This window comes from Schistocerca cancellata, chromosome 3 (assembly GCF_023864275.1).
Source record: "Schistocerca cancellata isolate TAMUIC-IGC-003103 chromosome 3, iqSchCanc2.1, whole genome shotgun sequence".
Classification (NCBI taxonomy): domain Eukaryota; kingdom Metazoa; phylum Arthropoda; class Insecta; order Orthoptera; family Acrididae; genus Schistocerca; species Schistocerca cancellata.
The window spans coordinates 810,120,251-810,133,917 of record NC_064628.1 but is presented as its reverse complement, the minus strand read 5'-3'; the positions used below and the strand labels follow the sequence as shown (position 1 = coordinate 810,133,917).

At 38.9% G+C, this 13,667-nt stretch overlaps 1 protein-coding gene across 2 annotated transcripts in view; it reads right to left on the bottom strand.

Moving 5' to 3' along the window:
• The window catches only part of LOC126177083 (uncharacterized), a 198,391-nt gene that overhangs the window by 78,927 nt on the left and 105,797 nt on the right, over nt 1-13,667 (bottom strand). For both annotated transcript variants that reach the window (XM_049924330.1, XM_049924331.1), the window contains exons 8-9: nt 4,883-5,027; nt 4,582-4,806 (exon numbers count right to left, since the gene is read on the bottom strand). In XM_049924330.1, the coding sequence (XP_049780287.1) occupies nt 4,582-4,806; nt 4,883-5,027 (370 nt within the window). The remainder of the gene's footprint in view (nt 1-4,581; nt 4,807-4,882; nt 5,028-13,667) is intronic.

The window sequence follows — 13,667 nt, the reverse complement described above, 5'->3', positions numbered from 1 at the left end:
AAGTGGTTCTCTTTTCTCCAAATGTCTCTTTAATTTTCCTGTAGGCAGTATCTATCTTACCCCTAGTGAGATAAGCCTCTACATCCTTACATTTGTCCTCTAGCCATTCCTGCTTAGCCATTTTGCACTTCCTGTCGATCTCATTTTTGAGACGTTTGTATTCCTTTTTGCCTGCTTCATTTACTGCATTTTTATATTTTCTCCTTTCATCAATTAAATTACACTAATATCCAAAATTTAATAGCTTTCCAGGATCTCCTCCCAAAACCCTGAATCAATTTCAACCAAATTTGCCAGAGAAACAACAGGCCTTACAGTTATAAGCAATATGGGGTTTATAGCCTCCTAACTCCAACAGGTGCAGAGATATGAAAAAAAAATTCAGCCACTGGCATACAGGCTGCCCCTCACAACAGGCTTGTTGTGTGGGAATAGTATCGGCCTGCCAAGCTGCTTCACAGGGCAGCCTACATCTGGGGAAAGAAACAATTTTGCAGGCCCCAACTTGTAGCCTAACCTGTCTGACAGGCATGTTGTGGGACTAGTCTGGCCTGCGTTACTGAACTGTGTTGCAGGGGCCTATGAGCATGGCTGGGGACAAGGTGAGAAGTATAGAGGAGGGGATGGACAGATTGAGGTGGAGGAGGAAATGTACAAAGGGATATGCATAAGAGGGAGATAGAAGATGTAGAGGGGTGGTGGTCTGGTGAAAAAGGGAGAGGGGGAGTTGGAAATGGAAAGAGAGAGGGGGTGGAGGAAATAGACAAAGAGAGAGGGGATGGAGGAGATGGACAAAGAGAGGGGGAAGAGACTGAGAGTATGGGGAAGAGGAGACAGACAGAAGTGGGAGGAGGAGGTGGACAGAGAAAGCAAGGAAGAAGTGGACACAGAGAGGGGAAGGAGTACATTTGAATTATATATGTGCCGAACACATTTGCAGATAAAGCTACAAGGAAAAGGCTAGTTTTTAATGTCTGCATGTTTGTAAACAGGTGTCAAGCACAAAGTTGCAGTCAGTCACAGCCCAGCAACAAAATTGTGATCGTCTATGTCAGTTTTGAGTCAGTAACTTGTTTTCAATGCAGCACATTGTGCGGTATCAGCAGTGCCTTCATCAACTGGAAACAGTGCATCATGCTTCACTCATATCTCTGTAGAATAATCATTCAAATTAGTCACAGCAAGCTGCTGTTATAGAGCTCTCACTATACGCTGTCAGGTAGCGCTACATATGTCTCCAATCACTGCACTAAGAGCTCAGCCTCAGATTACGTTCAGTCTACTCGCACACCAAGCATAAAGATGGAAGTGCAACAATATCTTACAAACCTAACATGATGCCGGTGAGAACTTTACAAACCTAGCACAATGCTATTGCTCTAGTGAATACTGATAACTACTACTAAGTGGGAAAATGAGAGGAAAATACCTATTGTGACAACACAGGCAAACATTAAGGGAACAGCTACAGAGAGAATAGGAAATCAAAGGTAGAGAGGGAAGGGGTGGGAGGGAGGGAGGGAGGGAGGGAGGGAGGGAGGGAGGGAGGGAGGGAGGGAGGGAGGGAGGGAGGGAGAGAGAGAGAGAGAGAGACTACATTATACATAGTTATGTACGCTTTATACTGAATACACTGTAGGTAAATACATTTATGCTTTAATCATTCTACAGTGTTTGATGTATGCTACAGTGTTCATCTACTTCATTACACTGATGGACACTACACATCTTACGTTCAGCACTATGAAGTCCTTCTGTGTTTTGGTTTCATCATGTTCAACAGACAGATGGTGCTCAACAATAATCACTACACAAACATCTATGTTAATCTGTCTTTGTCACTTATGAACAATATGAAACCAAATACAGAATGTGAAGCTTACTGATCTGTGTTGTAAAACCTATAATATTACCTTACAAATATTACATCTCAAATTAAAAATATTGCACCCAAAATGTTTACAAACAATAAACATGAAGTGAACATTAATCTCATCTGAGTTGTGACACTCATTTTACAACTGTCTGAAGTTCTTGATATAGATCAAAAAGAAGTAAAGTGAGGAGGAAATCCCTTGAAATTTTATAGGCATCAAACAAGGCAGTAAGACTTCAAATGGCATTAGGTTTGTAACAAGAAATAAGTAAGTAATTCTCATCATACGCAGAACAGTCAAAAGTTTTTGCCTAATTACAATATGGTGTATGAAGCAAGCAACAGGAAGTTACACATATGCATAAAGTTCTACACTCCAAGACCAGAGTTCTCCATGCAGGTGGTATAGGGACCACATGAGTTTTCAGAGAGGTAGAAGGTCAAAGGTAAGCACCATGCCAGATTCAATTTAGAGACCACAGAATGAGAAATGAAGATGCATTACAGAGGAAGAGAAATGAATAATTTCACTAAGAATTGGAAGAAAACTCCCAATTTTCTGAAGGTAGATTTTCATGATTTATTCAGTAACTTTTCACTATCCTTCACCTTTACTTCTTATTGTGTCCCTTCTATCATGTTTGAGCTGAAGCTGGCATAGTATCTACCTTTGATCTCCTATTCTCTCTGTAGCTGTTCCTTAATGTTTGCCTGTGTCATCACAATAGGTATTTTCCTCTCAACCTCTTCCTCATTTAAGGAAGATGTAAAACATTCCAAAAGCTTTGAATAATTTTTTCTGCTTTTAAGTGTTTTTATTGACAGTACTAAAATTTTGCTCCTGAAAATAAGTACTGGCCAGCCACTCTATCTTCTTGTAAAATAAATGTTCCCACATTTTACAATGATATATGATTCACCAAGTGATGTAGTCATCTAATGAGAACCATTAATTTATTATTTTTTCCTTTGTTATAACACATTACTTGCTTTGACAGTGTCTTTTTATGAAAAATGAATTTTTTCACTCTTTATTTATCTCCTCAGAGGAATGACCACACACATCATTTACATATTTGCAAAAGACCTATAACATGGCTCCAACATCTAAGATAAGCTGTCTGAAAAATAATGGCTTATTGAGTACCCCCATGAAACTGTTAAACAATTTTATATGAAAGGTGCTAGCACAGTGAAGATTGTGAATGAAGTTTCCTCAGAATTTTTGTTCTCAAAGGCACTGCAAAGAAGCTGCCTAATGCCATTAACTCTCTTCAAGATATACTTAGGTCATACCTTAAGTTCAGTACAGGGAAATTTAGTAATATGGGAATGACCATGATAATTGTGAGGATAGTGGAAATAAAAGTTGTGTGTTTCAGAAGGAGGCTTACCACATGTCCAGCATTAGCTCAGACACTTCAGGCTTCTTAGTGCTGTCTGAAATTGCAGATTTCTCCAGGATTGCAAAAATGTCTGGCATTTGGGAACTTTGAGTGGTAAGGACTTTTTTTAAATTTTAGACCTGTTTGTTTGACATCACATTTTTAGAACTTCTCTTACAGCTGTGCCTCTCTCAGCTAACCCAGGAGTAAGCACTGATATGGATGGGGAGGTGTCGCTATCAGGTCCACCACAGCTTTTCATTTAGTCATTTAGCATGCCAACGGGTGCAATGTGCTAATGTTGTTACCATGTGTACAGTAACTCATTTACATGTTTTTGATCATTTTATCTCAATTTATTTTTCGCCTCCTGTTTAGCAATAGAAAATGTGTGTTTAATGTTTTATGCTATCTCCTACCAAAGAATTTCTATGTACTCTAAAAGAAAATACTGATGTTCAGGAACAAGCAATGGAAACTCCAGGTGGGAAGACATGTCATGTTGTAGACAGGCACAATTAAAATACATTCACATATATCTTTTGGCCAAGGCCTTCATCAGTAAAAGAGAGACACATACACACACCATTGTGTGTGTGTGTGTGTATGTGTGTGTGTGTGTGTGTGTGTGTGTTTTACTGAGGAAAGCTGTGGCTGAAAGCTATATGTGTCTCTTAATTGTGTCTGTTTCCAACTTGACCTGTCTTCTTTATCCTAAGTAGCAATCTGTCTTTTCCTATGTTGTTGACATTCAGGAACAAAAATTATTCTCAAGTGTAGACAATTTTAATAATCCTAGTACCCAATACTTATGAGTTTTGTTAAAGTTAGAAATTTTCAGTCGATAAATTTATGAACTGAAATTATCTGGTCTGATTTAGAAGAAAGTGTACAGGTTGTTAACAAAATTATAAAAGATTCCATAAATATTGATAACCTACTTAATGAATGCACTTTGTTGAACCAGTTAATTATAAACCAAATGGTAGAATGTGGTTCTAGTTCTGAAAAGGAAATCAATTCTGAAAATTGGAAATCAATTTTAAGGTGTTTCAAAAGACTGGTATTTCATGTTGCAATATTTCTAAAATGGTTTAGTTTGTGACATCTTTGCCTGGTATATCTTTTCTAGTTTAGAGAGTTTTTTCAATTGTGAAGAACATTTGGGTTGAAAAAAGTGGGTACACTTTCAGTATCTATTGAAAAGCTGGAGAAGAGTAAGCCTATGATATATAAAGGCTTAAAATTAATATACAGAAAACTGAATATCTCTATGTAAGACATAATGACGGACAAATTTAACCTGAACGATGAACTCACCTTCAGAACAAGTATTGCACAGATAAATATGCAACAAATGTTGATTAAAGTGAGACACAGACTAATAATTCCCATGACAGACAGTTCTTTTGCTTTGCTGTCAGGGTAATATATTGGTTCATATCCCGATGTGAAGTTGGGCTGTGATGGGTCTTCACCCTGGAGAACTAGCACTGTGTAATTTTTATCATTCACCACAGTACATGCTAGTGCCCACATAATGCCCTAGAATGAAAAAAATAGATTATATATATTGTCTAATAATTTAACACAAGAGTACATAACAGGAAAAAATACCTACACAATTTACAGCTGGTGGCAGCAAGGATGCAGAAATGGCAACACCAATCAGTGGTCCAGCGCTGCCTTGAAGTAATGCTAAGGCAACACCAGTCCCTGAAGGTAAAGCCCACATTACACCAACCCAAAGAGAACGATAGTTCCCTCTGAAAAAAAGTCCATGGATTTCAAAAGCTAAATACATTAAAAAGTCATGTTCAAAAGCCAGCATGAATGTACAACATTGGTTTATATTTGAAACCATATAAATACAAAACCTGAATTATTAGATATTGACAGCAACTGTCCATCAGCAACAGAAGAACTGAAGAATTTGAACAGCATCACTATTTTAAAAAAATCTAAATGAAGATTTAGCTTCTAATAACATACCTTTTTTGATTGAGACCCAAAGAAAAGAGAAGCTGAGAGGGTAAGTTTAGTAAACTTGGCAAGTAAAAGTTAATTATGCAGAATTCATAGCAAAACTAAAAATATTTGGTGTACTTAGCTTCCTGGGAACTGAAAAGGAATTTTTGCACTGGTCTTCCGTTAATGAAATATTGGAGTCCCAAATATTTCAGCATATAAGAAGTGCTCAGTATTTATTTTTTAGTAAAATATTTATTGCTCAGTTTTTCTCTATTTGCTTGCCAAATTATTACATATGACATGGGCAAAGATATCTTTGGCGCATAGCACAAAAATATTCTACAACTCTGAAAATAATGCAACAATGCTGGAGTTAAGAAAAATCCCTCTAAGAAAAAAAAGGACTGAAAACTGACTTGGATTCAAAGGACACAAAGTCAGAATATGCAGAGATTGTTTAGCATTTGTGAAAGATCTTGCAGTCCTATCACATTCAGCTAAGGTAACTGAACAACAGATTAAATAACTGTCTTGACAAGGGGTAAAACAGGATTCAAAACTTCAATTGGAATGAGTGAATTACAAGTGCAGGCATACAAGGCCAATACTGAGAATAGTCCAACAACAAATAAAACACGAATGTGACATTAATAAGGTCAAAACCATCAAATCCCAGAACAGTGGCTGAACAACATTAATCCCAAGAAATAATGTATGATTAAGTGAATGCTCACTAAATATAATTAGAATGCACTATGCAGTGGAGCCACAATAAGAGACAACCTGATGACATCTCTTGCCTGTGTGGAACTTTGCTTATGAAATACATGTTAACCAGCTAGTCACACTGGGACATCATCCTTCTACTGTGGAGCAGTCTCCTAAGGGTTTCTCTTGTGACTCTGATTAATATCCTTCCAAAAACTGTTTCTGCTTTGATTACATAAGAATTTTTAAAATCAAGATACAAGATTTTGAAGAGAAGACTTAAGAAGCTCAAATGAAGAGCTGGGAAAAGATTTTGGAATCTTTAGAAGAAATACAATGAGTATTAAAGTTCAGGAAGATTTATAAAGTTCTTAGCAAGTTGGGAAATACAACAAAAATCATAATAAAGAGTCCTTTGGCCATACAGTCTGACAATCACAGTCCTGAAACAAGTTCTGATAATAAAAAAAGTGGATGATGATTTAAATTTGAGTTGCATGATGGAATGAGATGTACCGAAAAGACATACACGAGGGCTATCCACAAAAGTACATTACATTTTGGAATTAAAAATAGATAAAGTATTGGAAATTTTTTTTATTATATACAGATGAAAGCCACACTTAAATACTACTTTCCTACATAGTTGCCATTTAAATTAAGGTACTTATCGTAGCGATGGACGAGCTTGGAAATTCCTTCGTCGTAAAATTCGGCCGCCTGCACCTTCAACCACGTGGTTACCTCTTCTTGAAACTGTGCATCGTCATCAAAACGCTGCATAGCCAACCACTTCTTCATTGCTGGGACTAAGTGGAAGTCACTTGGTGCCAGGTCGGCACTGTACGGCGGATGAGGAAACAACTTCCACTTCACGAGTGGCATTTGCCATGTGGGCCCGGGCGTTGTCGTGAATCAGCAAGATCTTTGAGCCTAACTTTCCCCTGTGCTTGTTTTGTATTGTTCTTCTGAGGTTGTGCAGAGTTTGGCAATACCTTTGAGAGTTTATTGTAGTGCCTCTTTCCAGGAAATCCACAAAAATCACACCTTTTCTGTCCCAAAAGACAGCCATTACATGGTTGAAGGCGCAGGCGGCCGAATTTTATGACAAAGGAATTTCCAAGCTCGTCCATCGCTACGATAAGTGCCTTAATTTAAATGGCACCTATGTAGAAAAGTAGTATTTAAGTGTGGCTTCCATCTGTATATAATAAAAAAAATTTCCAATACTTTATTTATTTTTAATTCCAAAATGTAATGTACTTTGTGGATAGCCCTCGTATATTAACAGAAAATCAAGAACTGGAAATCGTCACAAAGTTAAGTCAGCTGACCACGGTAACAAAAAAGAAGCTGCTCACATCAAGAAAACAAAGTACATATATGCAAGGACACTTAAACATGGTTAGAAGTGAGAGCAAATATAGTGGGTGAAAACAATAACTCACAAAAACCATGTAGACAACTGTTTAAATAGATTGATGTGTTTAATATCTCCCATTATGATAGAAACAGAATTATTTTTCCTTCACTCATTCATTTTACCTTAATTCATACATATTTCTGTTACAAGTACGAAACAGTCAACCACTCAGTAACCTTGCCAGATGTGCAAATTAATCACACAAACATACCGATACTTGTAACATCGCCAATAGGCTGCTCACATGAGTGTTCAGAGTTGGCAAAATAAAAGGCCATTTAGCCTCAATTTGCTACTATACAACCACCTTCGTAAGCAGACTTGCAGTGCTGATTGTTTATCATGTGTTTGGTACAAGGGATCCTGAACTTGTGGTTTCCACCATCTCTTGCCTATGTGGAACTTTGCTTATGAAATACATGTTAACCAGCTAGTCACACTGAGACATCATCCTTCGACTCTAGAGCAGTCTCCTAAGGGTTCCTCTTGTGACTCTGATGAATATCCCTCCAAGAACTGTTTCTGCTTTGATTCATGGACATTCACATGTTAGAGAAGTTGTTTAAGTTAATAAACATTGTGGCCCAAAGTGAGGGTTACAACACTGGTGATGAGGAAGTCCTCATACAAATCTGAAGACAGTCTGGCCCCTCCCTGGCTGAAATGTTGTGAATAACATGGCATTTTGCATATGACTGGGAAATCTGGGAATTTTTTTCCTTGTTCGCGTATACACCCTGCATTACTATAGCAGGATGCTTTTTGACATGGCTAGTGCCCACATAATTTTCCTGAGTTTTCTTGAACAGACTACTGCCAAAATTCCATACTGCGTCAATAACTTTGGTGAAATTCTTGTCATTGGTCATACCATGGATGCTGTGCAATCTCTGCTTTGTTTTTGCAATCCTTACACAGATATTATTTATGTGTACCTTGTAAAAATGTGCCTCCTTTCAGCCTTTAGTCATTTATAAAGGTTGTACCCTCAATGAAAAACACTTTCATCCCACCACAGAATATGTCAAAGGTATTCAGAATATGTCTGTGCCTAAATCTATTAAGAATCTCCAAGTATTCCTAGGAAAAATGAATGATTATATGTAATTTATTTCCCAGGCAACCTCCATATCAAGTCCACTCATCCGTCTACATAAAAATTGTACCTTTCCAATGGTCTGAAGAGTGCAATCATGCTTTTCAGAAGTTGAACCCTTCCAATCAGCCTTGCAGTCTTGTGACTTACAAGTTCCATTTGCCATTAGTGTTGCCCCTAGGTGCATCTCCACACAGATTAAGGGAGGTTCTGATCCATAAATTAGAGGATGGAATGGAAAGGCCACTTGTATTTGTGTCAAAGGTACTTACTCACACTCAGGTGCATTACTCTCAGAAAAAAATGGAAGCACTGGCTATCATTTTTGGTGTCCATATATTTTGAAGATTTCATATTGTCACAGGTATTATCTTATCACCAACCATAAGCTGCTCGTGTCATTTTTTGTAACCAAAGGTCACATTGTCAGAGCACACAGCACATAGCCTTTGTTGTTGGGTTTCCTGTTTTGCAAATTTCAAATATTCTGTTTATTGGCCCTGGAACAAGGTTCATGCCAATTTCATGGGCTCTTTGCCGGGAGACATATGTTTAATTGTCATGGACCTTTTTTCACACTTCCTGTATGTTGTATGCCTTCAGCTGATAACAATGGTAGCCATGGTGGAGTCTTTGGAATGGAGATAGCACCCCACAGGCTGGTGACTGACGATAATCCCTAATTCATGGAAGACAATTTCCAAAGGTCGCCATCTTACCATAGCCCCTTTCTATCCAGCCTCAAATTGGCTCACTGTTCACACCTGCAAAAGCAGAAAGCCTTAGGATATACAAAATTGGCTTCAGTGCTAAACACCTTGTTACTTTCTTACAGGTCGTTGAACTTCAGTGGTCAAGATCCTGCATGGGCACCCTTGCTTCTGAATTTCCTGTGTACACCATCAGAACACAAAGAAGACACTGCCATGCCACTCCACATGAGTGTCTTGGTGTAGGCACATACATTTGGGTACAGTCCAGGCTAGATCCTGGAACCCATGGCAAAGCATATCTGCCAGATGGTATTGGTAGCTACATCACTTTGGGATGCTGTGGCAACTTCACAAGCAACACCAGCTGTGAGGCAACCTGGGCTGTGGCTTCTTTCATCTGTAAATCCACCATCTTCACCACTGCAGCCACACCATAGTTTTCTTCACTTATAAATCTCAGAGGATGGCCACTTGGTTCTTCCTTCCTGCAAGCTATGAGATAAGCAACTGTAAGTTGATCTGGCCTTACCAACAGCTGAACCACTGGGATGTACTGGCCCTGCAGGAGCACCACCACTTCCAGATATCTCTGGGTTTATGAAAGAAGCTCCAGATCCAGAAGCAGTGTCACTGGCAGCCTCAGATGTCTCCTAGGAGCCTTCTGTCATTACATCACCCATCTATTGCCCACTTCCAGTGTGTCATCTCCTTCACTGAGGTGGTGACGGCACTACGCACTGATTCAAGGCTAGAGGCTCTTAATAACTCTGACAAATGTGCAACTGAATAATACAAACTATCAATATGTGTAACACCACATACATAATGTGAAGTGCCTGTGACAGAAATACAGTATTACTGCAAGTTCACATGAGTGTACATAGCATGCCAAATAGAAGGCAACTGCCACAGCCTCAATTTTCTGTTATCCCACCATCTCTACAAGTAGACATGGCAGTGCTGATTTTTTCCATGTGTTTGTCACAAGATCCTGAACTTGTGATTCCACCACCTCTCACCTACATGGAACTTTGAAATATATATTAACTAGTTAATTGCCTGGGACCTTGTCCTCCTACTCTGGAGTGATCTCCCAATAGGTCCTATTGTGACTCTGAAAGATAATGCTCCAAGAACTGTTACTGCTTGATTCATGGACTAATTTGTTATTTGCTTATTTCAGAAGCTGTTTATGTTAAATACTGTGTCCCAAAGAAAGTGTTACAATTAACCACATTCATATATTACTTGCAAGAGATATCACACACTTTAAGTCATAAATAATACAACAACATCAAATCAAGAATTGACAGCGTAATGACACACTAATGGTATGTCAACATAAGCCAGGTCTCACATGCCCTCACACTTCACCTTAAAGTAACATCAAGCCTATCACTGGCTACCACTTCAGAGCATGTAGTATTTAAGAGGACAAATTAGAACAGCTATGCAGGCTGGTTATACACTGAAGAGCCAAGGAAACTGGTACACCTGCCTAATATCGTGCAGGGCCCATGCAAACACACACAAGTGCTGCAACGCAATGTGACATGAACTCAACCAATGTCTGAAGTAGTGCTGGAGGGAATTGACACCATGAATCCTACAGAGCTGTCCATAAATCCGTAAGAGTATGAGGGGGTGGAGATCTCTTCTCAACAGCATGTTGCAAGTCATCCCAGATATGCTCAACGATGTTAATGTCTGGGGAGTTTGATAGCCAGTGGAAGTTTTTAAACTCAGAAGAGTGTTCCTGGACACACTCTGTAGTGGGTTGCCACATTGTTCTGCTGGAATTGCCCAAGTCTGTCTGAATTCGCAATGGATATGAATGGTTCAAATGGCTCTGAGCACTATGGGACTTAACTTCTGAGGTCATCAGTCTCCTCGAACTTAGAACTACTTAAACCTAACCAAGCTAAGGACATCACACACATCCATACCCGCGGCAGGAGTTGAACCTGCGACCATAGTGGTCGCGTGGTTCCAGACTTTAGCGCCTAGAACCGCTTGTCCAGCTGGCCGGCGGACATGAATGGATGAAGGTGATCAGACAGGATCCTTATGTACATGTCACCTGTCAGAGTCATATCTAGATGTATCACTCCAACTGCACATGCCCCACACCATTACAGAGCCTCCACCAGCTTGAACAGTCCCCTGCTGACATGCAGGGTCCATCGATTCATGAGGCTGTCTTCATACCTGTACACATCCATCCACTTGATACAATTCGAAACAAGACTCATCTGAGCAGGCAACATGATTCAAGTCATAAACAGTCCAATGTCAGTGGTGATGGGCCCAGGCAAGACATAAAGCTTGGTGTCGTGCAGTCATCAAGAGTACATGAGTGGGTCCTCGGCTCAGAAAGCCCATATCAATGATGTTTCAATGAATGGTTCACATGCTGATTCTTGTTGATGGCCCAGCATTGAAATCTGCAGCAATTTGTGGAAGTGTCGCACTTCTGTCATGTTGAACAATTCTCTTCAGTCTTTGTTAGTCCCGTTCTTACGGGATCTTTTTCTGGCTGCAGTAATGTCCGAGTTTTGATGTTTTACCGGAGTCCTGATATTCACGATACACTTGTGAAATGCTCATAAGGGAAAATCCCCACTTCATTGCTACCTCAGAGATGCTGTGTCCCATCACTCATGTACTGACTATAACATCACATTCAGACTCACTTAAATCTTGATAACCTGCCATTGCAGCAGCAGTAACTGATCTAACAACTGTGCCAGACACTTGTTGTCTTACAAAGGCATTGCCAACCACAGTGCCATATTCTACCTGTTTATATATCTCATTATTTGAATGCACATGCCTATACCAGTTTCTTTGGCACTTCAGCGTAGGTAAAGTGGAGACATGACTGGACCTTAGCAGAGAGAATCGGGAGCATATGCTGGATCTTAGCTGGAAAGGGGATGTGAGAAAACAGTTTATCACGTTTGTTTAGATATATCACTGAAGATGGGCAGGAGTCAGATATTACACAGCACACACATTAATTGATATTGTCAATAAAATATATATTCAGTGGTTCTGTTAAGAAATTTGTCAATGAAGCAGAAGAAAATAACCACCATTATGTCCTGTAAATTTCTCCTAAACTTTATTTTATTAGCAGCTAACCTTTTTATAGATTCTGGAGACCCATTAAAATGTTTATTCCTGGCTAATGAATGACTTTTTGGATCACCGTAAGTGATTTTAAGTCACTACAGCTTACCTTATTTACATTACTGATTCAGTGAACTGAGCTGTTGGTTTGAAAGAGAGACTTAATGTTCACAAGAAATTTCAGTAAGGAGGACATAGGGGTTGAAGCAGTGAAAATAGGCCACATCAGATATATTCAGTGAGCATGAATGTGTTAAGATAGAGTTTTCACAAAGTTATAGCAGACAGTGTGCTGAATTTTCTGATGTATGTAGGGAAATTTTAACATAGCAGCTGAATATGACAGAGTTTTTCTAATGAAACTAAACACCAATTTCTGTGGCATTAGAAATAGCCTTCTAGGAGCTTGATCTAATAGTAACACAATAACAGCTACACAAATCACTGTCTCACCATCACAAGAAGAGGTTCCACAAATGTCTGCCCTACTAAATTAAACGTACACAACCATGTGCGTAATCAGGAAGGGCAAAAACATATATTATGCACAGCAGATTAAACAGGGCAAACAAACAATCAGAACCCATGTAGAAAATTATAAAATCTGGAAGAAATAGGGGCAAAAATTAGAATGGGGTGCAGCAAATGTCATGGAAAATGGAACACATAACAATAATCTGAAAAGAGCAGCTTCAGAATTAAATGACTTGTTCCTCTCTGTAATTGAAGATATAGGAATGCAATACACACAGCCTCCCTTAGAAGCTATGAAACTATGTAATCTTACCCAACATACACCAACAACACTTAACTTGAAATCCATAACAGCCAACGAAATTGTAAACATCAGATCCCTAAAACGTACCATCTCTTCCGAGTATGACAGAATATCAAATAGATCACTAATCAGTAAAATATTGTGTTATTTATATGACCCATCTATGAAACCTGGAGTATTTGCCCATTGATTAAAACATGCTACAGTGGTGCCAATACACACAGATGTTGAGAAACATGTAATATCTATTGACCTATCTCTCCATTGCTACAGTGGTGCCAATACACACAGATGTTGAGAAACATGTAATATCTATTGACCTATCTCTCCATTGCCTGTTCTTTCAAAAATATTTGAAATGGTATATGAACACCTAACATGAAAGGGCTCACTAACACTCTCCCAGTTTGGCTTATGCAAAGGGCTATCAACCAGAGAGAGAGGGTAATATTCAGTCTCGCAAAAGAATTCCTAGACTAACTGAACTGTAGAAGGTATTCTGTGGGGATTTTCTGTGACTTCACTTATGCTTTTGAATTTGTAAAATATAATACTTTAACACAGAATAATACACATGGTGCAGGT